The sequence below is a fragment of the Zonotrichia leucophrys genome, chromosome 2, assembly GCF_028769735.1.
Source record: "Zonotrichia leucophrys gambelii isolate GWCS_2022_RI chromosome 2, RI_Zleu_2.0, whole genome shotgun sequence".
Classification (NCBI taxonomy): Eukaryota; Metazoa; Chordata; class Aves; order Passeriformes; family Passerellidae; genus Zonotrichia; species Zonotrichia leucophrys.
The window spans coordinates 65,917,811-65,939,760 of NC_088171.1; the positions used below are offsets into that span (position 1 = coordinate 65,917,811).

Sequence of the window (21,950 nt, forward strand, 5' to 3'; positions counted from 1 at the left end):
CTGGGAGAAGCATGGGATTCAGGCTCCTCCCAGGCTGAAGCACATTTGGCCTGTGGCACTCTCACATTATGTGTTCAAAAGAGCTGCTGCAACTCATCTTCATCTTCATGAACTCTCCCACTTCTTAATGAACAGTTACATCATCTGCCCGAGTAATTTTTGTTTAATTAAAAATTATATACTATCTTGCTGGAGCAGTCCCAGTGGGTCTAAACTACAAAGAGAAATCGGTGATTGATGTGACAAGGGCCATACTTGTAAGGGTGAGGAAACAAGAGGATAAAGATATTGAGGGATGTTTTAATATTAAACCTAAACCTTTTAAGAGTGCACTTGATGTTTATCTACAGTTAAGTTTCTTGGCTGAGAGTGAGAGCTGCAGCAGCTCCATGATGCAGCCATTACTGCATTATTGCATTTTGCAAGGGTCACCCCTTGTTCCTGCTATTCTTCTTAAGTTCTCCCCATCTTCTGCCACTCCCTCATTTTACCTCACAGGATACCTGCCAGGTACCCTGGTGACAGAAAAGGAAGGATTAAGGAAGATACCCAAGGAAGGAAGTATTACAGAGCCAAAAAGAAATTCTTTCAGTCCCTCCATTCCCAACAGCTCCAGATATCAGCATCCTGCTTACCATTAGAGCTTAAAGCACAGCATTAATATCCAATTTATGTGAGTGGATGATGGCTCTCTCAGGAAGTTCTTTACTGGTTTAGACTTTCATCTAATTTAGTTTGGCAAGACTGTCTGTTTTGTGTTTTCCCCCCACATCACCCACAACTCAGCCTTTTTCGTATCAAGCCTTTGGAAGACGTCTTCTAATGCTTTTATTTCCTTGTTATAATTTCATTTTCCTTGATAAGAATAAATGGATTTTTTGTCTTCTGAGCAAGAAAGAAAGATCTGTGAAACCATTCCAAGTCAATTTATAAAGAGGTTTGCTTGCTCATCTTTTCCATAGTTATGCTTTATAGGCTGTGCAGGAAGATAATACAAGAAAATTGCACTTGCTGCACAGGCAGAGATAGGAGCTTTGTTGGAGCAATTACGTGAATTTTCTTGATAACTCCCATGTATTTTCTCTCATTTCCTTCTTTCCATATAGACTACATACATTGAAATATTTTCCAGGGATGGTATTGTTTGCATATCCACAGTGGATAACCCTCCAAGGTAGTTAGTGAGCACCTGGTAAATAGTCTGTTGATAGGGCAGCAGAGAAGAGATCTCATTTTAGGGTATGGCTGCAGGAAACATTTTACAGCACTGTTCAGAGATGCCTCAGCTATCCAGCCTGGGCACAGGAGATGCACCATACAGCAGATCTGCACTAAAGTCTGTAGGAAAGCCCAAGGAATTAGTTTGGAATGAGCACTATGTACCTTCATTTTAGTACCTGATTTGTGTAAATACTATTAGGATAGTTTGCTTAGCATAATTAATGTGCGTTTCTACTCCACACAGAAAGAATTTTCCAACTGATAAGAGGGTTTTTCTTCTCCCTCCTCCTACCCTCTCCAGCTCCAGTGAAAATAACAGGACATTTTGCATAAACCTGTTGGCTGCTAGGACTGTGTTAAAACCATTGAAACCCTAAGAGACTGAAATCTTTGTTTTAGTCTAAGTGCAAAGTTCTTGTTGAGATAAAAAAATCAGAAGCTGTGAAGCTCCTGTTTTCTCCAAGTTTCTGCTGAGAAATTTTTTCAGCAACCTTGATTATGAATTTTTCTGAATTCTTAATAGATAACTTTAGAAAGTTATCTATTTGTCAGAGTTGTGACTTGTTTTCATTTAATTCCTTGCCACCCATGAAAGACCAGCTATGCTGCTCACTGTAAAATAACTAAACATACATGTTTATAAAGTATTTCATCCTCAATCAAAGTAAATGCCAATCTGCTTAGCCGTAGCCAATATCTTAAAGCCTGACTTAAATGTATTTAGCTCAAGAGTCCTTAGTCTCAGTATTCACTGTGTTGTATTAGTGGCTGGCAAAGCTCATGGCAGCATCCTGCTTTGACCAGAGGTAGATATATCCTTTCTCTTTGGGATTGCTCAGTTCTACACTAAAAGGAACACATTTGGATTGAATCCATGACAGGCAAGAGACAACTTAGCAGTGAAGGAGGTGTCTAAGGTAAAATACTTTGTTCTGTATCATCTTGATCTTGCTAAGCTGCTTTTTTACAGCTACAGCTGTAACTCTGCTAATGCCTTTGTGAAAGAAAAGCCTAATTAAAAGGAAGCACTTTAGCACTTGTCTCCTTTGTATGGAGGAAACAGTCTGCCCTCTAAATCCTCCTCCTCTAGGGATCAGTAAAAACAATCCTTAATATTAAGAAAAGCTGGGCATCTTGAAGGTTTGATTTGGGGTCTCTTTGCTTTGTCTTCCAAACTGAATGATATCTTTTCTCGGACTTGTGACACCTGCTTCAAAGGCTCAAATGAGCCACTCTGGCTCCTTCCATCAGCAGAACCAGCTGGTCAGCAAGCTGTGTATTTTGGTAGTCATAAGGACGTTGAAGGGTTTTGCTGCAAGTTCTTGCTGTATGCAAGCCTTCTCCCTTCCCACAGCAGGAGCTAGAGAAGAAGCCTGTGTCCTCTGGACACCATTCCAAGCAGGACCAGCAGCAGTTTCTGTGCCATCCCTTTCTGCACGTGTCTGCTTGCTTCCCTTGTGCAAACGTGTGGCTTGGCTGCCGTGCAGGTTTTGCAGGCAGGGCTCAGGAGCTGCTGTCAGGCAGGAATTGTCTAGCCTGGAGCAGCAGTAAATCAACAGCAGGCATGTTATTAAGCTGTGCTGAGGTAACCCATCTCCTAAGCCAGCAAGGCAGAGCAAGTCAAAAAGGAGTCCTGAGGCAGGTAATTACAGTGATTAATTGATTCTGGCCAAACTGGTTGCTGACAACAGAGCTGTATTGGCTCCCTCTATCAAATGAAAATAGCACCTTCTAGAACTAACCCTACCAATGACAGAGATAAGGAGCCTTAAAATTAGCCTTGGTTAGCCCCAGGCTTTTGCAGCTCTGCTGCAAGTTCAGTCACAAAACCCCAAAGCGTGGAGAGCATCTCAGGGGTGTAAAGAGGTGGAAGCTGTGTCTTAGAATTTATTCCCTCTTTCTGTACTCTGTCTTGGAACTTACTCTCTTTTGCTGCAGCCAGCAAAGAGAAAGAACCTTCAGACAAATCTGACATTCAGGAACCCTGGTTTTTATCCTTGTCTCAGAATTCTGCGTGGTCTTGAGTGGTGCTTTTGCATCTCATCTGCAAAATATGTGGATTAATTATGAGGGAACTCATTCTGTACAGATTGCTTTGAGAACATCCTTTGGGAAAGGTGCCAACAGAGCACAAAGATTGTTTTGCATCTGATTAATCATTAGTGATTAATCATTAGTTCACGCCTAAGCTGTGAAGTAGGGAAAGCTACACATGAAAAAAAGAGTCACTGCCATAATTTAAACACTCATTTTCTGGTTCAGTGTTCCCCCTAACTGATCTAGTTGTGCTGTCCCTGCCATCCTGAAAGTAGCATTGGCCAAAAAAATTAAGGGAATTATTTCCTTGCTGGAAAACAGCTTTCTGTAGGAACTAGTAGCTGTCAGGAGGATTGTTGGTCAAGGAAACTCTGCACAAAACAGAGTGAGGCTGATGTTTGTCCAGGGAAGAGACTGCACTGTGGGAGTTACCAGCCCTGAACTACAGCTCCCACAAGGTACAGACCAAATCAGGCAAATAGAGATTAATGCCAGCTTGGAACAAATCACCTTTTTTGTTTGTTGGTCTGTTTGGACTGGAACACTTCAGTTCAGGAACCACTCAGATTTACCCACCTTTTAAAAGTGGATAGAGCGGAATAGGGAAGGGACTCATCTTCATCCCTGGCCTATTTTCAAGTATAAACATGTCCTTGACAAATCAAGGGTTTCACACCCCACCATCCTACTTTATCAAGAGGTCACTGCCTTCAGCAGGAGGTTTGGGTAAACCATGGCTATGGGAACGGACCTTGTTCCCTGGGTTTTATTTATGTTAAGAGTCATGCTGGTTCAAAGCACGAGAAAGTAGAAACACCACCCCACAAGCAGCACCACCCTGACAATTCTGGCACAGACTTCAGTAGCAGGGGCCAGTTAGCCACATTATGACATTTTCCCTTTCAATTACACAAATACTGTCCTAGCTGGGAAGAAAGAAATGGCTCCTTATAATGTTAGTTCCAGAAATAAGCCTGCCTTTACATTATTGTCTTATTTTCCTTGCCTATTTTTACATTTATGAAATAAGAAGATAAAGACATTAAGCACAGTAAAGAGTTGTGTGAGTGATTAGTTTGTTATCAGAAAGAATGAGATCATATCTAGTGTTTTGCAGTTTGTTGGTAAAATGTATTTACATTCCAAGATAATGTCCCCATTTACCCTCAGGCTGAAATACCACAGTTTCCTGTGGTGGGGTTTCCATAAATGGCCCTAACAGTGATCATATAGTCATTCTTCTCTTTTGCTTTCACATTACAAACTCTACTTTGGGGAATTGTATCCCTCATAACAAAATAATGCTTCTGTGTTAAAGTGCTGAACACACAGGAAGTTTGCTGAGTGCAGCAGCAATGGTAGCACATACCTCAACACTCAGAGCTTGCTTTCACAAAGTGTGTGCTGTAAAGGATGAAAATACCTCAAGTTAAATGCAAGCTCAGTGGTTAAAACAGCTCACAGCTGTTTTCTTAGGCTCGGGAGTTTCCCTTGTAACTTTCCATGTGACGTTAATAGGAGAACAACCATTTTACTGATAAAAAGTCAGTGCAGTTAATCCCTCATCCACAAGGCAGAGTAAGCAGTAGTTAGTCACTGATGTGATTTGTAGAGAAGTATTTCAAGAAAAAGACTGCATTTTATTAGGCTGAGCAAATATATGAGCTCAACATTACTCCCTGTTCCTCCTTGAGCACAGGGCTCTTTTTCATCAATTCTGTTTGTAGACCAGAGGCGCGCATTTTTCCCCTGGAGTATCAGAAAAAAAAGGCCAGTCCTGCAGTCTCATCTAATACCTGAGGGCTCCAGGGACACAAATCTGTCTCCCCAAGAGCCGAATCAAACCTCTGCTAAAAATAGTAAAACAATAACAATAGTAATAATAAAAGAAAAATGCAAGCTTATGGGCTCTTTCTTGGTGGTTAAAAACCTAACTGAGCATTTGGTTATGTCTGAAACAAAACACCAAATTCAGGTAATCTAAATTGCCCTCTAAGTACTAAAAACTAAGCACAGCAGCAGAGCATTTTAGAAAAAAAATTCCACATGAGTGGAAAACTGATTATTCAGAAAGTAAATCTCATCATAAGGAGGAAGTGTGGTTTCTGGAGATAGGAAATGGGTAGATGAAGACAGGTTGCTGGCCATCAGAAAATACAGTTCTAGTGAAATCTAAAGTCTTGGCAGGCATTCTATGATTTTTTAGATGTTTTGATTTGGAGGATGACTAATTAGCCTCAGAATATCATCATTCCATATGTTTGCATAAAACATTTCAGTTTTTATTTTTTATATAGCAGTGGCAGTATTGCATTTTTTTTCCTAACATGAATCTAAATTAATCTTTCTCCCCAAACAAACTGTTAAAATGGGTGCAAAGTGAAATTAAGGTAGCTAAGTTCCTAGGAGACAGGAACCTTCCATAAGCCAGTCTAATCCTTAAAAGACAGTAATATATTCCCATTGGGTCTTACCATCACAGCTTTTAAATATACACAGGCAGTCATGACTGAGGTCTGGCAAAAAAACAATTCAGGATGGAGTTTATATCTGTTTAAAAGGTGTCTTTGCCTTCCATAAACTTGCCAAAGCAAGCTGTGCTAATCTAAACACCTCTTACTAGAAGCACTAGTCTGTGCAGCTGCCCTGAGATACCCATGCAGAAATGGAGCCAGTACAGCTTGTGAGCCAGAGAGGCTCTACAAATGAAATAAAATCAAATCAAGCTTCTTCCTCATGAAAGGTTTTATTTGCCTCCCTCTCTCAGAGCAGTGTAGTTCCCAACTTAAATGATTTAGGGCCACTTCCATTGTTTCTGACCAAGTGTACCTCTGAGAGCACTCTTGTGGAATTGAAACTCTGGCAATGCTTTGTCTCAGCCATTTTTTTGCCCACTGGGAAATGCCGATTCACAAAAACTGAAATTGATGACAGGGAAGGATCTGTTCTGAGAAATGTCTTAAAGGAAGGGAAACGAGAAGTCATGGAAATACCCTGTTACAACAATTCCCAAATGAAGCTTTCTCCCTAATCTAGAAATTCAGTGTAGGAGGAAAGAAATAACAGAAAAAAGATGAAGCACCTCAGAAGAATTAAAATTATTTGTATGAACTGAACCAAACTGGTTTTTGATTGTCAGCCTTTAGGATTTCATGTCATTCACAGCAAGACACAATCTGCCCTATCTGTCTTAATACCTCATTCTTTTTTCTTTCTTTCTTTCCTCTCTTCTGCCAAACTTGCCCTAAATTTGGGCTTCTGTCCTTGAAAAGAGACAGTCATAGTATTATGAGCACAGAAAACAAGCTCTGGTTTGCAGTTGGTTCTTCATGTGACAACCTTTTTAAAGTGGGGAGACTAGACAGACTGGGATGGCCAAAGCAAGATATTATTTTTTTTTTATCATGGACAAGAGACCCAAATGCTGAGGTGCTGAGTTTTGCCACATACTTTTCCTTTATCAAAACTGCAGCTCAGACTTAATCACAGTTTTTCGGAGAATGCTTTAGCGGTCATGCATATTTGTCCACTAAAAATTATCACACAGTAATTGGGGGAGATTCTTTCTCTGTAAGACCCATCCATAGGCATTATTTCAGAGTTCATGCCTGTTCTATCACCAGTCCTGTGACACATCAGCTTTTTAGCTCTGTTGACCAGTGCATGCAAAAATGATGTTTCTGTCTGCCTAAATATGAGTAATTGTCATGGAGATGACATGACACTGGTAAAACTCTTATCAAGAATGTTGGACAACTATCCTCTTCACACTCCTCTTTAAAATGCTGATAATTTAATAGTAATGGTATGATTTGCTCATCTCTCTTGTTCTCTTCCTCTCCTCTGAAAAATGGGACATTCTCAGAAGTGTTAGTTTGATTGTCTTTAATTACATTTTGTGAGCAAGAATGACTCTTACCAGAATCTTGGAAATACCCCTTCCCAGTCAGCCTTGCAGTTCAAGGCCAGCCTGTTCCACTGAAGCAAGCAGAAATGTGCTCATAACACAACTGGCAGCAAGCCCTAGAGCTGATGTGAGAGTGAGTGGGATCATGTCACGAAAACATCATAAAATAAAGAAAAAAAAATTCCCAGTAAAATCTTGCCAGTGACAAAGCTGTTGAGATTTTTTTTTGTGTGTGTTTTGTACAGCTCGTTTAGTAAGATCTGGAGATACAGACCTTTTTATCTGCACTTAGTTTGCAATCATGAACATCAGTGAGAAAAAAATTCAACGCTCTCATCTAAAGCTACAACTAATGCAAGTTCAGCACTATTCCACCACACTTCATAGAGCCCTGTCATTTTATAATAATCAGAACTTAGAACATTTGTGTAACTCCACAGATTTATTTTTTTAAAAAGTTGTTTGGAAAGACTATAAACCTGCACTTCAGATTTAGGAAAAAAGCAAAACTTAAAAATATTGTAATGACCCTGCTTTTGTGTATTGATTAATGGAAGAAGTCCTACCAGAAGTTAAAAGTTCAGGATTAGGCTAGTTGCAAAGCAGTTGGTTATACCCTTTTCACCAGCACTGAGGGTTTAAATCCAGGCCAGCTTGTGATGTCACATTTTTTATCTTAAATTTGTTTCACAGCTTGTCCTCTATCTCTTCAAGACTCACAACCCAAAACTTGTGTAAGTCTTGTTGAAATAATACATCCCCAAAATTGTAACACCCATTTTCCTTACATGCTGTTATGACAATACACAGGGGTAGTTTTTAAGACTGGACATCTACTGGTGAGGCCCTTCATAGGCACGTTTAAAAGTTTCTGTTTAAATGCCTGAGCCTGAAGAGTTAAGCATTTTTAACACACCATGAATAAGTGACATCTGGACCTGCTTTAGGTTTTGAGAGCATTTACAGCAGAATCTTCATAGGTGTAGGTCTTGGACAGCACGTGGAGAAAATAAGCAGGTTTTTTAAAGATAAACGCAGCATCAAGAAATAAACCAGCTTTGTACCCGGGTAGTATTTGTCATGTGTCTGTCCTTATCTTCACACATCTGAGTATTCTAAGAAATCTCAGTGGTGAACACCCCCTCAGAAGCAGGCAGAGGTGTCACAACGCTCCCTGGTGCCGCGGTTCTTCTTGCTGTGTGTTACAGCTGATAACTCACTCAGCCCAGAAAATCTATACAGCCATTTCTGTCCATTTCCTCTTGCTGGCAGAGACATTTGGGCCTTAGCACTAGAAACAACTCATTATTGGGCTACAAGTCCAGTGCATCAGAAAACATGCCTCTACAGACTTCCTCTCCTCCATCCTCTTCCAGGTTGTGAGACTTGATCAAAGCTCTCCAGCAGCTCAGTCTTGGCAGAAAATACTACGCCAGAACATTTTATAGTGGTCCAATGTTCATGCATTATTTCGATTTAAATAAGGTGCTATGAGTTCATAATCTTAACAGCTTACAAACCCAAACATTGATAAGAGTATCCTTAGCACATGTGAAACTCCAGCCTTTACTTGTTGGCAGCAGAGAAATACACTGTCATTGTATACAGCAAATAAGTAAGTAAAAACATGATTGCTTGGTTTTTTTCAGAGCAGGCAACAGAAAGTGATATGGTAGGTATTACTGTCAGGAAATTTAGTATCAGTCACTGGAAATCCTGATGCAGCTTGCAGAATACATAAGTGGAAACACTGTGTGCTTTCTGTAAAAATGACAGTTTTAGCCAGCTAGCCAGGTTCTTTCAAATACCTAAATTACCTGTGTGCTTTTCAACCCAACCTTCCTCAAGTTCAGCTTAGCCACTGAAACATCCTCAAGGGGAAAGAAATTGCAAAACATTTAAAGAGACACACATGGCTTCCTAAGTACATGCATCAGAACAGAAAGAAAGGCTAAGAAGTGGCTCACTGCCTGATCTGACATAATTCAATGGCCACTGTCCCTGCCTTGCAAAAGGCTAGGACTTCAAGAGAATAGGGAGTTCTTTTCCTCTTAATTCTCTCTGATATTTCCCTATATTCTCTTTGTCTGTTTTATTCTTGTTCCAAGCCTCAGAGAGCCCAGGTGGCTGTTACATACCCACTTAAGGGGCTCAGCAACAGAATTTCAATAATTAGAGCTTCATGTTAAATCTAAAGAAATCATTTACAACAGTAAACAGACATGACTTTTTTTTTTTTTTCATTTTCTTACACTTTGATTTATTTTTGCCACACCCAGGCTTCATGCCAGCCCCCTTTTATGCACCATCACTGGGTCAGAACTCTTCCCAGGGCAAGCAGTGGATGGCAGCAGCTCATCAGCTGCTGAGCCCTGCCCGAGGGGTGAAGAGGAGAGCATCGTGGGGGGAAATATGTTTTAATGCAGTTATTTGTCCCAATTTAAAATATATGCCCCTTCTTTCCCACCTCCAAAAAGCACTGTTTATTTAAAAGCAGTCAGCAGGCATCAGTGGGCTCTTGGGGTTGAGAGGCCATACTGGGAATTACCAAGCTGCCCTTTTTAGCTCCCCTCTGCCTGTGATTTGGGTGGTTCAAGGTGTTGCAGAGGTGCAGTGTACCTCTGATCAGTTCTGCCACCTGTAAAACTCCCTTGTTACCCATCATTCTGCATATCAGGAATTGCAGTTCATGAGAACAGGCCAAATTCTGCCCTCACAGTGCTGCTATAAATTCAGAGTAATTTGGTTTGCCTCAGTAGTTTTATTTGCTCTTTGTCCTTGTGAAACAATGTAAACTACAGTGTTGTGTATCTGCTGTAAGCACGAGAATGGGAATGGTCTTCTTGTTTCCGTAGTTAGGAATGTTCTCTGTTGCAGCCTAACATGCCTTTTAATCCTGGAAGAAATAGAATGTTGGTTTTTCCCCCCTATATTTAGGAAAGCAGGATTTAATGAACCACAGGGCTGGATATTTTGTAAAGTACATGCACATTCAGCTCTTTTTTTCTTGGTTAGGGACATGCCATTGGCATGGAAAAGGTCCAAGTAATTGCTTTTGGAAGAGCGTGGTCTTCAGAAAGAACAGAACAAACTTTCTGCTCAGTTGTCTTTGTTTTGCAGTACTGAAAGTTTGAAGGCTCATTACACATTTCACCAGAGCCAAAGCTGGTTCCTGTTAGCTGCTCTGCACGGATTAAGTGGTTAACAATGTTTTGAGAATGTTGTTGGGCTAGATGGTTTGTGGGAACACCATCTGTTTCCTTTAACACGTAAACAAGGAAAATTGCTGGTTTGAAATGCAGGATTATTTTTTTATACTTGGGTGACCACAGGCATTCTTGAAAGAGAAGAGGTAAAAGGGAAAATAATCCTTATGAGGTATGAAGTGCAATGACATTTGTTCAAAAATAAATTTGTGAGTGTCAGATGGGGCTGCTATCCCTGTTCTAGAAGTGGCTAATGTGGAACGTTTCTCTTGCAGTCACCTCCTTCCTTCTGAATTCATCTTCAAAAGTAAACTACCATCAAAAATAAAACCATAAAAAATTGTTCAGCAATGCAGTGGAAGGGCTGAGCATCCCATTCAGAAGCAGCAAGTTAATTTAATATATTTATGGGTAAATATCCAGAATGAAAAGTTACTTCTGACTGGGTTTGTTATCTTCCATACTTCATCTGCCCAGCTCCACCTCTCTTGCTCAGACAGAAAAAGCAGCAAAACCCCATGTCCTGATGACCCATGTGAGGTCATGAGAGTAAGAGCAAATGCCCCACATTTTTCCTTTGTCAAGTAGTGGGGGCATTCTTTTAATTACTGTTACAAAATGTTTATTCAAGATAAGCTTTGGTGATGAGCTTCTTCTGTTCTGAATTGACCAGGAATAAGCAGTGCAGCTTAAGGAAAAGCATTGGAATGAAAGAGGGGTGGAGGTACAACAGGAAATTTTCTTGTACTCAGTACAGACCAGATTATCATCTGCAGGAGATTTTGCTGTGAAATTGCTCATAACATGTTGTTACTGGATAGTGATTCTCCACACAGGAAAATATACCCAAGTCACTGGGAGAAAAAAGCTGTCTTTCATGTTATCAGCAAACCTTGGTTGTTGCTGGGTGTCTTAAAATCATATTTTCTGCCTTTCATATGACTTGTTTGAAAGCCTCAAGAGGAGCTGACATAAAAGCATCTCTTGCATTTCTATTTGGAAAATAAATGCCACCATAAGTAGAGTGCACTGCTAACCACAGCCCTGCAGAACCTCAGGTCCTCTGTCCACAGTTGCACTTGCAGGCAGACTTTAGTCATGAATACCCAGAATCAAGGATTTTGCACTTTAACCTCTCACTTTCTTTGACAGCAGTTAGACACACCCAGAGCACATTTTTGTTTCAACCAAATTAAGGAGTGACACTGCTTGACCACTGCCTCAGGTCTGGGAAAGAGCAAAAGTGCCTAGATGGTATAAAAAGTCCTGCAGTGCTGAGTGAAACTGGTTTCCTTTGTGTGATCCATCTAGCTTTAGTGTAACTTTTTAGGATTGTATCAGCACAGTAAATAAAACCAGCACCCTTGTAATACTGTAAATCTTTCATATGGCATCTACTATGTCAGGATTTTTTGAAAAGTGAGGAAGGCCTCTAAAGATGGGCTACCAGAGTAACTGCAGCTGCATGAAATTCCTGTGTGCAGACTGAGGCAGAATTTCTCTGCAAGTACTGAGCATGAGCAAGCTTCTCTTCCATGCATGTTCCAGGCTCCATGGTGCAAGGATATAATCTGTTTTGTGACCAGGGATTCTTGTTACAAAAGCAAAATACCATGTTTAGCTATGAGAAGAACAAGTGGTTTTACTTGTGTGTGCTTAGGGACATGGCTTAGTGGGGCTTGGCAGTGCTAGGTTTATGGTTGGACCCACTGATCCTAAAGGTCTTTTCCAGCCTTCTGTGATTCTGTGCCTTACTGCCTGTGCTGCTTGGATCAACTCCCTTTTTTATATTAGAGGCATGTGAGTTTGTTCATGGAGATCAATTCCCTGAGGAAGAAGAGTGCTGGTGTCTTTTATCACAGAATCACAGAATTAACTAGGTTGGAAAAGACCTTTGAGATCATTAAGTCCAACCTGTGATCTAACACCTCCTCATCAGCTAAATCATGGCACTGAGTGCCACATCCTGTCTTTTTTTTTAAATGTCCAGGGACAGTGACTCCACCTCCTCCTTGGGCAGACCAGTGCCCAATCACTCTTTCAGTGAAGAATTTTTTTCTAACATTTAATCTAAACTTCCCCTGGCACAGCTTAAGATTGTGTCCTCTTGTTCTGTCAGTCATTGCCTGGGAGAGGAGATCAGCCCCCAGCTGCCTACAACCACCTTGCAGGAGCTGTAGAGATTGATAAGGTCTCCCCTGAGCCTCCTTTTATCCTGAAGCGGTTCAGTCATTCAGCTTCTGGTGTAGAACAAAACTGAGCAAGTTGCTATAAAAATTTCACACTGAGCAACCAATATCTGTCTTTTTGGAGCCTGACACATCCTGAGTCCTGCATTGTCCATGTAGGCAGCGAGCAGCAGGTGAAGCAGAGCTAACATCATTCCTCCTGCTTCCAGCGCTGCGTGGAGCCTCTGGCTGCCTGCCATGAACACCCCGTTGTTTCTTTTCTCGAGGATGGTCAAGCAGTTTCTCAGCATATTAGCAGGCAGCCTAATGCCACTGTGTTCACAGCAGCAGAAGGGCTGGTGGAGATGGGCTACCCAGGAAACAGCCCTTTGCTTTTACTATACATTGTCAGTTCTCCCAGAGGATCACTTTAACACGCTGAATGACTCATTGAACCAACTCCATGGTTGTAATTTTGTAGCCCTTGGAAGGAACCTTTAAGTAAACACGACTTTAAACCAAATCCTTCTGTTCTTGACTTGGGTAGAAAGCATTTGACTGGCAGTACACAGCTGGGGGGGAAAAAAGGATTCAAAATGTACATGGCAAACTATTCTAGCGTGGTCACTAACTCTCACTGGCAGAAAAAGCATGAAGAGGTGATGGTGATACAAGTTAGAATTTTCTCTGGCAAACAGAATAACCCCAGTACTACATGAGAGAGGCCTGGGAGGGATACTGTCTGGAGTGACCCATTATGGGAAGCTTCCAGTAACTTCAGAAAGAACTTCCTTTAAAGTTTAGCCCACAGATACCTTTAACAATGCAGTATGTGACTCTGTGGGATAGGAACGGTGTGTCATATATGCAATATTTTTAGATTCTTTTTTTGAAAAACTCCTGTGTGTTTTTCAAAAAAAGAATCCTAAGCCCTATTGGCCCCATGCCCAATTGAGCAGTTCTCTCATCTGCAGCATTCTGGAGACTCTATCACTTCCAGTTCCTGTGTCTGATGGCAGTTCAAGGAGAAGCACTTGCAAAAGCCATGGTCTTCCCCTGCCTGCCAGGTGTGACTGTTCCTCCTTCCCCCAAGGCCCACAGAGTCAGGGCAGGGCTGGTGCTGCCTTGGGATGCTCACTGAATCAGACCTGTCCTGGTGCTGGCAGGGCACCCACCCGAGGGGGAATCCAGTGGTTGTTTCATGGGACAGGGACAGAGACTGCACAGGCAAATCTGGGCAGCAAGTGAAAAGAAGGAGAGCCTGTGTTGTTAACATAGCAGAGAAGAGGTAGGGGGTCAGCATGAGGGACTTTCCCTGAAGACCTCAGTCAAGAAGAGCTCACTGTGAAAATGTGGCCAGGATGTGAGGATTCCTTAGAGCAAACACTCTTGCGGGATCCTTACTGAGTGTTTGGGTAGAAATGCTATTGGTATGTCTCTCATACATTTCTAAGGAGAGTTAGGTAGCTCTGGTATAAAGTTTTCCCCAGCCGAGTACCAAGCCACATCTTATACGAGCCTATGTAATTTATCATGTCGTGCCTTTGAGTTACAGTATTTATATTTTTTTCTTAGAGCTAAATAGCACCAGCAGAGGTTCAGATGCCAGCATTGCCACTACAAACACAGTTCTCTTTTGGGGTTAGGTAACATTTATTTTATACCACACTATACTGAAATTCTGCTGTGCAGATGCTGTCCAAGACTTAAGGCATTTTTTTTTCACCAAATTTTATTTGCACTCATTTTGGTAGTTAATGGTTTACAAAATGTCAGAAAATGTAAATTCTAAGCTTTCTTGTTTTTCAGAGGCTGTTATTGCATTATATACTTCAAGAATGGCTTGACATTTCCCATCTCTTAGCCACTGACATGGATAAACCAAGCAGAGACAGCAAAATTCAATGTCCTGCTTTGGAAAGTTTAAGCATGGCATTTTTATGTAGAGAACTTCCAAAGCCTCAACTCACACTCAGTTCTCCAGGATGTTGTGCTATGGAGTCCTGCTGGAGTAGCTGGGAAATACCTCTACAAGCAAAGGTGTAGACTCCCAGAGACTAAACACAGTATTTTAAGCCTCTGACAAGGAGTGGGGACACTCACACCTGGTGGGATCAGCCCTGATCTCAGCGAGTGGGTGGTGCAGCCATCGCCTCGTGCAGTCTGTGCTAGTGGGAGGTCAGTGGGAAGAAAGGACAGAGCTCTCAGACCTGCACAGAATCTGTGCTTGGCAAGTAGAAGACAGTGTAGAGCACTAGCAAACAGTCATGTCAGGGCTGGTCTGGAAAGAAAAAATGCTGCATTTGCAGCTACTAGCACTCATTTAAAGTGTTCAGCTCTCAGAAGGGTATGCAGACTGGTGTTACTAACATTGCCAATGATGCATGAACGTTAACAGGATTGGATTGTAACAGAGAGAACATCCTCAGAGACTTAACCTTTCCTCTTTTTGCTTTACCCACAGGTAATAACACCAGTCAGGTCAGGACAAGGTTATGTTTATGAATTCCCTTCTAAGCACCAGAAGGATGCCTACGATATCCCCCCCGTTCGCCCTCTCCAAGGGGTAAGTACCAATAAAAGTGCCAGCAGGGCTGACAGAGCACAAAAGGTGATGAATTTCTACCAGACTTTTATAAGCAAGGCAAGTTCTCTCATTTCAGAGAGAAAATATGTTTTAATTAGATGCTGTGGCTTATTCACAGATCACAGACGTATTTCAAAGTTTTATTTGATGTTGACTAAGATTTGGCAGCACACCAAACGCAAAAGTCCCATTTGTTCTCTCTGTTTTGATCAAAGAGTATATCTAAACAGAATAAACTTGCTGCCTGGGAACATTTTTTCCCCCTGTACTCTGTTGATGCATAGTTGACAGTAATTCACTCAGTAAGGGTAAAATTATCACCCAGATGAGCAGCTGCTATGCAGGGAGTTGTTTTCACCATCTATTGGCTGCACCATGTCACTGAGCTTGAACTATAGCATTGTTCTGGGGAGCACCCTTAGCAGTGAGTGCCCAGCACCACAGGATTGCAGAGTGGATGCTGGCAGGACCTGGAACTCAACCCCCCTGAATGGAAGGGTGTGATCAGTTCTGGTAACATGTTCACCCCAAGAGTGTGATCAGTTCTGGTAACATGTTCACCCCAAGAGGTGTCTGTAATAGACTGACCCTGATTTACCCTTCAAGAGGGAAGTCAGCCTTGACTTCGTCTCTCCAGCCTGCTGTCCGCACCATTGCCCAGAGGAGACATGGCAAAGTGCATTTCCTCCTAACTGTCCAAAATTGTAGGCAAATCCAAGATGTTCTCTCATATAAAAAAAGCCAGAAGAGCTCTGGTCATGTTCAAACTTTCTTAGAGGAAACACAGAAAATACGAAAATCCATCTAATAGCAGAGCTTTCCCTGAGGTGACTTCTTTCTGTAATCCATTTATTCTTTCTTCAGATATATGACATTCCCCCCACATCGGTTAAGGGGCCTGCACTTCCAGTTCCCATGGGAGAAGCAAAAGGAGTGTATGACATACCACCTGCCAAAGGGGTAAGCATTGCTCTGTTTCCACAAGATCCTGTATTTTCATGTCTGGCCAAAGACGTGTTATAACAAGGATTCATGTAGGATCCTGAAGGAGAAGGAGATTCAGTACTTCAAAAACTTCCTTAGGTTTTTAAATTGTTACAACTGGTGAAGTGAAGCGCTGCATCAAAATTAAGGTTATGAACTATAAATTGATAATTAGAGCTACATTATCATTGTGGCAGCATGCTGCCTTTTTGGATTTTGCTGCTTGTGGGAATTTGTATCAAGATGAGTGATAAAAATGAGATATTAAAACTGACTCTCAGTCAAACTTCAGATAAGTATCTGACTCTTTGAAAGTCAATAGCAGATCTTCCATCCCAAATGGAAGATGGTAAATATTTCACTATTCTAGTCAAAGGTTTCATGTTTTGTTTTCTGTGATTCAGGTCTATGCTGCACCTCCATCTGCATGCCAAGATGATACAGCCCTGAGGGAAAACTTGCAGGATTTTTCATCTTCAGTGGGCCACAGTGTAAGACCAGAAGGAGTATATGATATTCCTCCTCCCATCACCAAAGCAACTGGAAAAGAACTTAATAGATTTTCTCCTGAGAGCCTGTTATTGCCAGGTGGAATGCCACAGACACATAGTGTTTATGACATCCCTACAAACCATCAAAACCATTTTCTTGGACAGCAAATTGCACCTGAAAAAGATGTTTATGATACCCCGAGGGGAGTTGCATTCCCAGGACAACAGACAGGACTCAGTGAAAATCCCATTGCAGAAGGAAGAGAAGGTGTCTATGATGTGCCACCACCAGTCCTCCAAGATAATAAAGGCTTACAGGATGTGACTGATGGGATGAATAGGTTGTCTTTCTCCAGCACAGGAAGCACAAGGAGTAACATGTCCACATCGTCAACGACATCAAAAGACTCTTCTCATTCAGCATCAACTGCACAGGACAAAAGACTAATCCTAGATCCAGACACTGCCATAGAGAGGCTGTATCGCCTCCAGCAGATGGTGGAGGCAGCTGTCAGTCACCTCACAGCCTTCATCACACCAGACTGGCGGTCCTATGGGTACATGGAGAAACACATCAATGAAATCCACGCTGCTGTGGATAAGGTAGAGCAGTCGCTGTTGGAGTACCTCCAGTTTGCCAAAGGATCGGCAGCCAATGCCTCCTGCCTGCCTGAGATCAGCCTCCTCAACAAAATGAGGAGGGAGGTGCAAAGGCTGGAGGACTCTCACCAGATCCTTACCCAAACCAGTCATGACTTGAACAGCTACAGCTGGTCTTTGAATGTCCTAGCTGTCAACAGAGTGCAGAACAAGTGCGATGACCTGGATCGGTTCGTTATGGTGGCAAGGACGGTCCCGGACGATGCCAAGCAGCTGACCACCACCATCAGTGTCAACGCTGAGCTGCTCTTCAGACAGGCACTGGGCAGCTCCCGTGTCAAAAACACAGCAGAGAACATAATGAACGCTGCTGACTGTGTGTATGACAGTCCTCAGATGCAGCGGCATGGAGAAAAGGCACAGAACCACTGCAGCTCCCTTGCCCCGCTCCTGGGTAAAGGCCAGCACCCTTACAGTGCCACCAGTGAGGGCTCAGAAAAGAGCTGGATGGATGACTATGATTATGTTCACCTGCAGGTAGGTAAACCCAACACCTTGTTCTGCATGTAGGAATTGTTTGTGGTTTTGCTGGAAGCTTCTTGTGGGAAAGCAGCAATTGATTGCCATGCTAATGTGTATTCAAGATTTTTGATAATTTCACCAGGATGATTACTTCCTGTCAAAGAGGACTGTTGGATTTCTAATAGTGACAGCCTTTTGCTCTGCCACACTATCCTTTCATTTTCTGTACTCTTGGTGGAGCACTACCAGTGAAAAAGCCAATACAAAGCAGCCTCTTTCCTGACCTCTGAACTGCCATTTAGCTCAGAAGCAGTTTTGATTTAACACAGTCTCTTATGTTATGCAAAACAGGGGAAAGAAGAGTTTGAAAGGCAACAGAAGGAGCTTCTGGAGAAAGAAAATATCATCAAGCAGAGCAAAATGGAGCTAGAGCACCATCAGGTATGTTCTCCCAGGTGTATAATTGCCCTGAAATGCAGCATTCCTCACACCAAGGGGCACTGGTCAAATAGAGCAGGAGGGGATCTGCCCTTAGTAGTGTGCAAAGGATACAGATAATAAAAAGCAAGGAGTTTAAAAACTCTAAAATTTCACCACAGAAGAGAAACAAGCTTTTGTGATGTCTCACAGCAGGTCAGGCACAAAGCCAGCTTGAGAACTGGGCTTTCCTCACCTGCCATCCAGGGCCTTAATCACTGAACCATACTGAATACATGTGCCACCTTCACATCTGCTCAGGGAACATCAATACCATCAGCTTAAATGTTGTGCTGAACATCACTTTTAGTGTTAAAAACAGTAGGTTCACAAGATCAAAGGCTGTCACTTTTCCCTCATATTAATTCTTCAGTATGTTGTTGCCGTATTGTATGGCAGAAAATTGTACAAGCAGTGAGGAGGTGAGATTTAAAGGGTTTTCATCTCAAAATCCCACAGAGATGACAGCTTTTTAAAGATTGTGTAGGAGTCATTGCCACTTGGATCCATCTCTCTCACTTGTGATTTCAGAATACTCCAAATGAGCAACAGCCTGTAAATTCAGGAGTTTGTGTTGTTGGGGTTTTTTAATGCAAATGAGGTATTTTAGATGTTTCTCCATTCTGAACTCTGCATGTTTGGATTTACGGTAATCAAATCACTTGATCCTAGAAAACATACTGTTTCTTTTGACTTAGCATAAGGTAGGATACCCAGGGATGTCCTGAGGCACAAAGTGAAATTGCAATACATAACAACATCTTACAAGAACACTTGCTGATGGGAGCTTTTGTTTTTCCTTTCAGATCAATCAGTTTCAGCGTCTGGAGCAAGAGATCACCAAGCCGGTGGAGAACGACATCTCCAAATGGAAGCCCGCGCAGGCCCTGCAGACCTCCCACGACAGCCGCCTGCTTCTCTTCTACTCCGACCAGTGTGAGACTCACTTCAACTCCCTCCTCAACGCCATCGATGCCTTCTTCAGCTGTGTCAACTCCTCCCAGCCCCCGCGGATCTTCGTGGCACACAGCAAATTCATCATTCTGAGCGCGCACAAACTCGTGTTCATCGGGGACACGCTCGCGAGGCAGATGACGACTCAGGACATGTGCAACAGAGTGATGAACTCCAGCAACCAGCTGTGTGAACTGCTCAAGAGCGTTGTGCTGGCCACCAAGGCGGCTGCCTTGAGTTACCCCAACACGGCATCCCTGCAGAGGATGGTGGACCGAGTAACAGAGCTCTCGCATCACGCGCAGTTGTTCAAACTCTCACTGGCCCAAATGGCGTCCTTATGAAACCCAGCAGAATCCAATCTGTGAGCAGCAAAGCAGAAGAGCAGACAAACTGGAGCTATTTTTATGTAAATGTTATCTTTTTTTAGATATTTTTTATTAAATATTTTAAATACATTCTTATGCATTAGAGAGTCTAATCAAATCAGGGATCTGGGAATGTTGTCTGGTTCTGTATTATGTTTCTTATATACATTTAGATTTGTATACACACCGTATATGTATATGTTGCTTCTTTCCCTAAAACATCAATTAAGCACCTTAAAAATTACGTGTCAGGTAAACAGTGCATATCTTTTGTATATACAGCCTGTTTCCTCAGCATATTTGTTAACTGGATGCTGCACTCTTTTTGTTTCATTCCATCTTGATGCTGGTGCATGGACTTGGTTGTGAAACCTACTTGTAGCAATCCATGAAGCAAGTGTAATGGTTCTCATAGAACTCCATTCCCTTTTTAGAAATTACTTTCTATAGATTAATTCTGTGAAATTTAACTCCTCTCAATGTTACTTTGTTGTGTAAAACATTTGGTCATTCTGACCAACATACATGCACAGCTGCAATAAGCAACAGATCAAGCAAGGTGTACAGCATTTGGGAGAAAAGCATTTTTAGGCCATGTAAGAAACAGGACCTTCAAAGGAGGAGTGCAGAACTGTATATATTTAATATCTTTTGGCATTCCAATTTCGTTGTTTCTAATAACTGTGCAACATGGGATTTCAAAACCGTGGATGGATTCCAAGCAATGTAATTTCATACATGTTTACTTTGTATGTCCTTGCATTGGCAGTTTAATTTAGCAGTCAGGCATGAAAGCCTTATTGTTTATGGACTCGAGTTATCCTGAGGGTATCCCAGGATCCATTGGGCTCATCTTTGAGGCTGTGGATGAGCAAAGTTTCAGAATACCAATCCCTTTCAGAACGATTAACATACAAATTATATTTTGTATGGAAAGAAAAGAGTTTAATTTGAAATAACAGATATTTAAACATCTCTATAGCATATACACAATTTAATGAAGAAGTAGCACTTAATTTTCTAGGACGTATTATTGAGAATTAATTGCATCTGTTGCAATTCTGATTTCCATTAAACTACTGGGCTTTTTTTCCAGAATTCTGTTGTGTAGATGCTGGTCTTTTCTGCACTACACTGTTGCCAAAAATAATGTCCTGTTTTAATGGGACCATTCCATCAGTAAATACGCACAGTCCCACCTAGTAATTTTCAATGTAGACCCTTAAAAATTGTTAGCAGAGTGTTAGGCTCCTTTAGAAATTTCATGTATGCTGGTCGCGCCAAAACCCATATAAGCTTATTTGTCATTGCTGCCTTTTGTGAAGCCACTAAAAATAAGTCACTGAACACCATTTGCCTGTGATCCACAGGCTAAAAGCTGTGCTTCAAAGTGAGCAGTAGCTCAGGAAAATTCCAGGTAATTCTGGCATTTTTAAAGCAGAAACACTACTGTCCTTATTAATTCAAGGTGGTCCCACATTAATGTGTTCAGAACATTTGCCAGGTCACTGGTGACAGCAGGGTTGTGAGATCAGTAGCACCTGGGAAACAGGCACTTCTCACTTCTGCCTGACTCCTGCCTTTCCCATTTTGTAGCCAAACACGTGCCTTACTGAAATGGGATTTGCTGTCTGAGGTGACAGAACCATTTCAGCTGTGTATGAAACCCTGCAGCCTTAAGGTATTGTCTTAGAGCAAAGACCACTGGTCACTACCATAACATTCCAGAGTGCATAACATTCCTGGAAGGTCAGTGGAAGCCAGCACAACCCAGCTGGCTCAGGATGGGCTCCGAGGCTTGGCCTGGTGTAACGTCCTGGAAGAGCAGTTGTGATTTTGTAACCTATAACCAGTTGCCAAAAAGCAATCGGTGTGAACCTGTTTTGTACTATTGTTGTTTGGGATTTCCTTGTCCATTTTTTTCACTGTATATTCTTAGAAAGTGAAAAGGTGTTTCTAAGTGTAGTGGTTATGTTGATAGTTTGTGCTTTCCAAAGAAGAACCTTTATTGCAACCCTGTATTACAGTTTGTTATCTCGTAGAAAGTAATTTTTGAATGATTAAAATTGCTAGCTTTTTTTATATAAAAAAAGGCAGCTTCATCTTGTTTTTTCTTGTTTTCAGAGTCTTCTAGGTATATTAAAAGGAAATACTGCTGCTTGCTGATGCTATCAAAGCCATTCTAAAATGAGGAACTCATTTTCCATCTTTTCACTGGTCATTGTTTATAGTGTGAAATGAGAACTTGGTGATTTAAGAGGAAGGGACAGTTTCTCTGCCTGTCCAGAAGCAGCAGGTGAAACATTTATACAACTCAGCCACTCTGTCGAGTCCAAAATACATCTGTGAGGGTCTGCAGTACACTGAGCCACAGTCCTGCCCCATTCCTTGTGTGTATTCCTGCTGCGTAAGCTGCATCCCTCACTTC

The 21,950-nt window shown here is 41.8% G+C and overlaps 1 protein-coding gene across 2 annotated transcripts in view; it reads left to right on the forward strand.

Annotated features, from left to right (window-relative positions):
• The window catches only part of NEDD9 (neural precursor cell expressed, developmentally down-regulated 9), a 37,261-nt gene extending 15,668 nt beyond the window's left edge, over nt 1–21,593 (forward strand). Inside the window, exons 3-7 of one of the 2 annotated variants that reach the window (XM_064705276.1) lie at nt 15,004–15,105; nt 15,991–16,086; nt 16,515–17,738; nt 18,075–18,164; nt 19,007–21,593. In XM_064705276.1, the coding sequence (XP_064561346.1) occupies nt 15,004–15,105; nt 15,991–16,086; nt 16,515–17,738; nt 18,075–18,164; nt 19,007–19,498 (2,004 nt within the window). In that variant the 3' untranslated portion in view covers nt 19,499–21,593. The remainder of the gene's footprint in view (nt 1–15,003; nt 15,106–15,990; nt 16,087–16,514; nt 17,739–18,074; nt 18,165–19,006) is intronic. The other variant, XM_064705275.1, reaches the window with a different exon arrangement.
• Nucleotides 21,594–21,950: the final 357 nt, after the last annotated feature.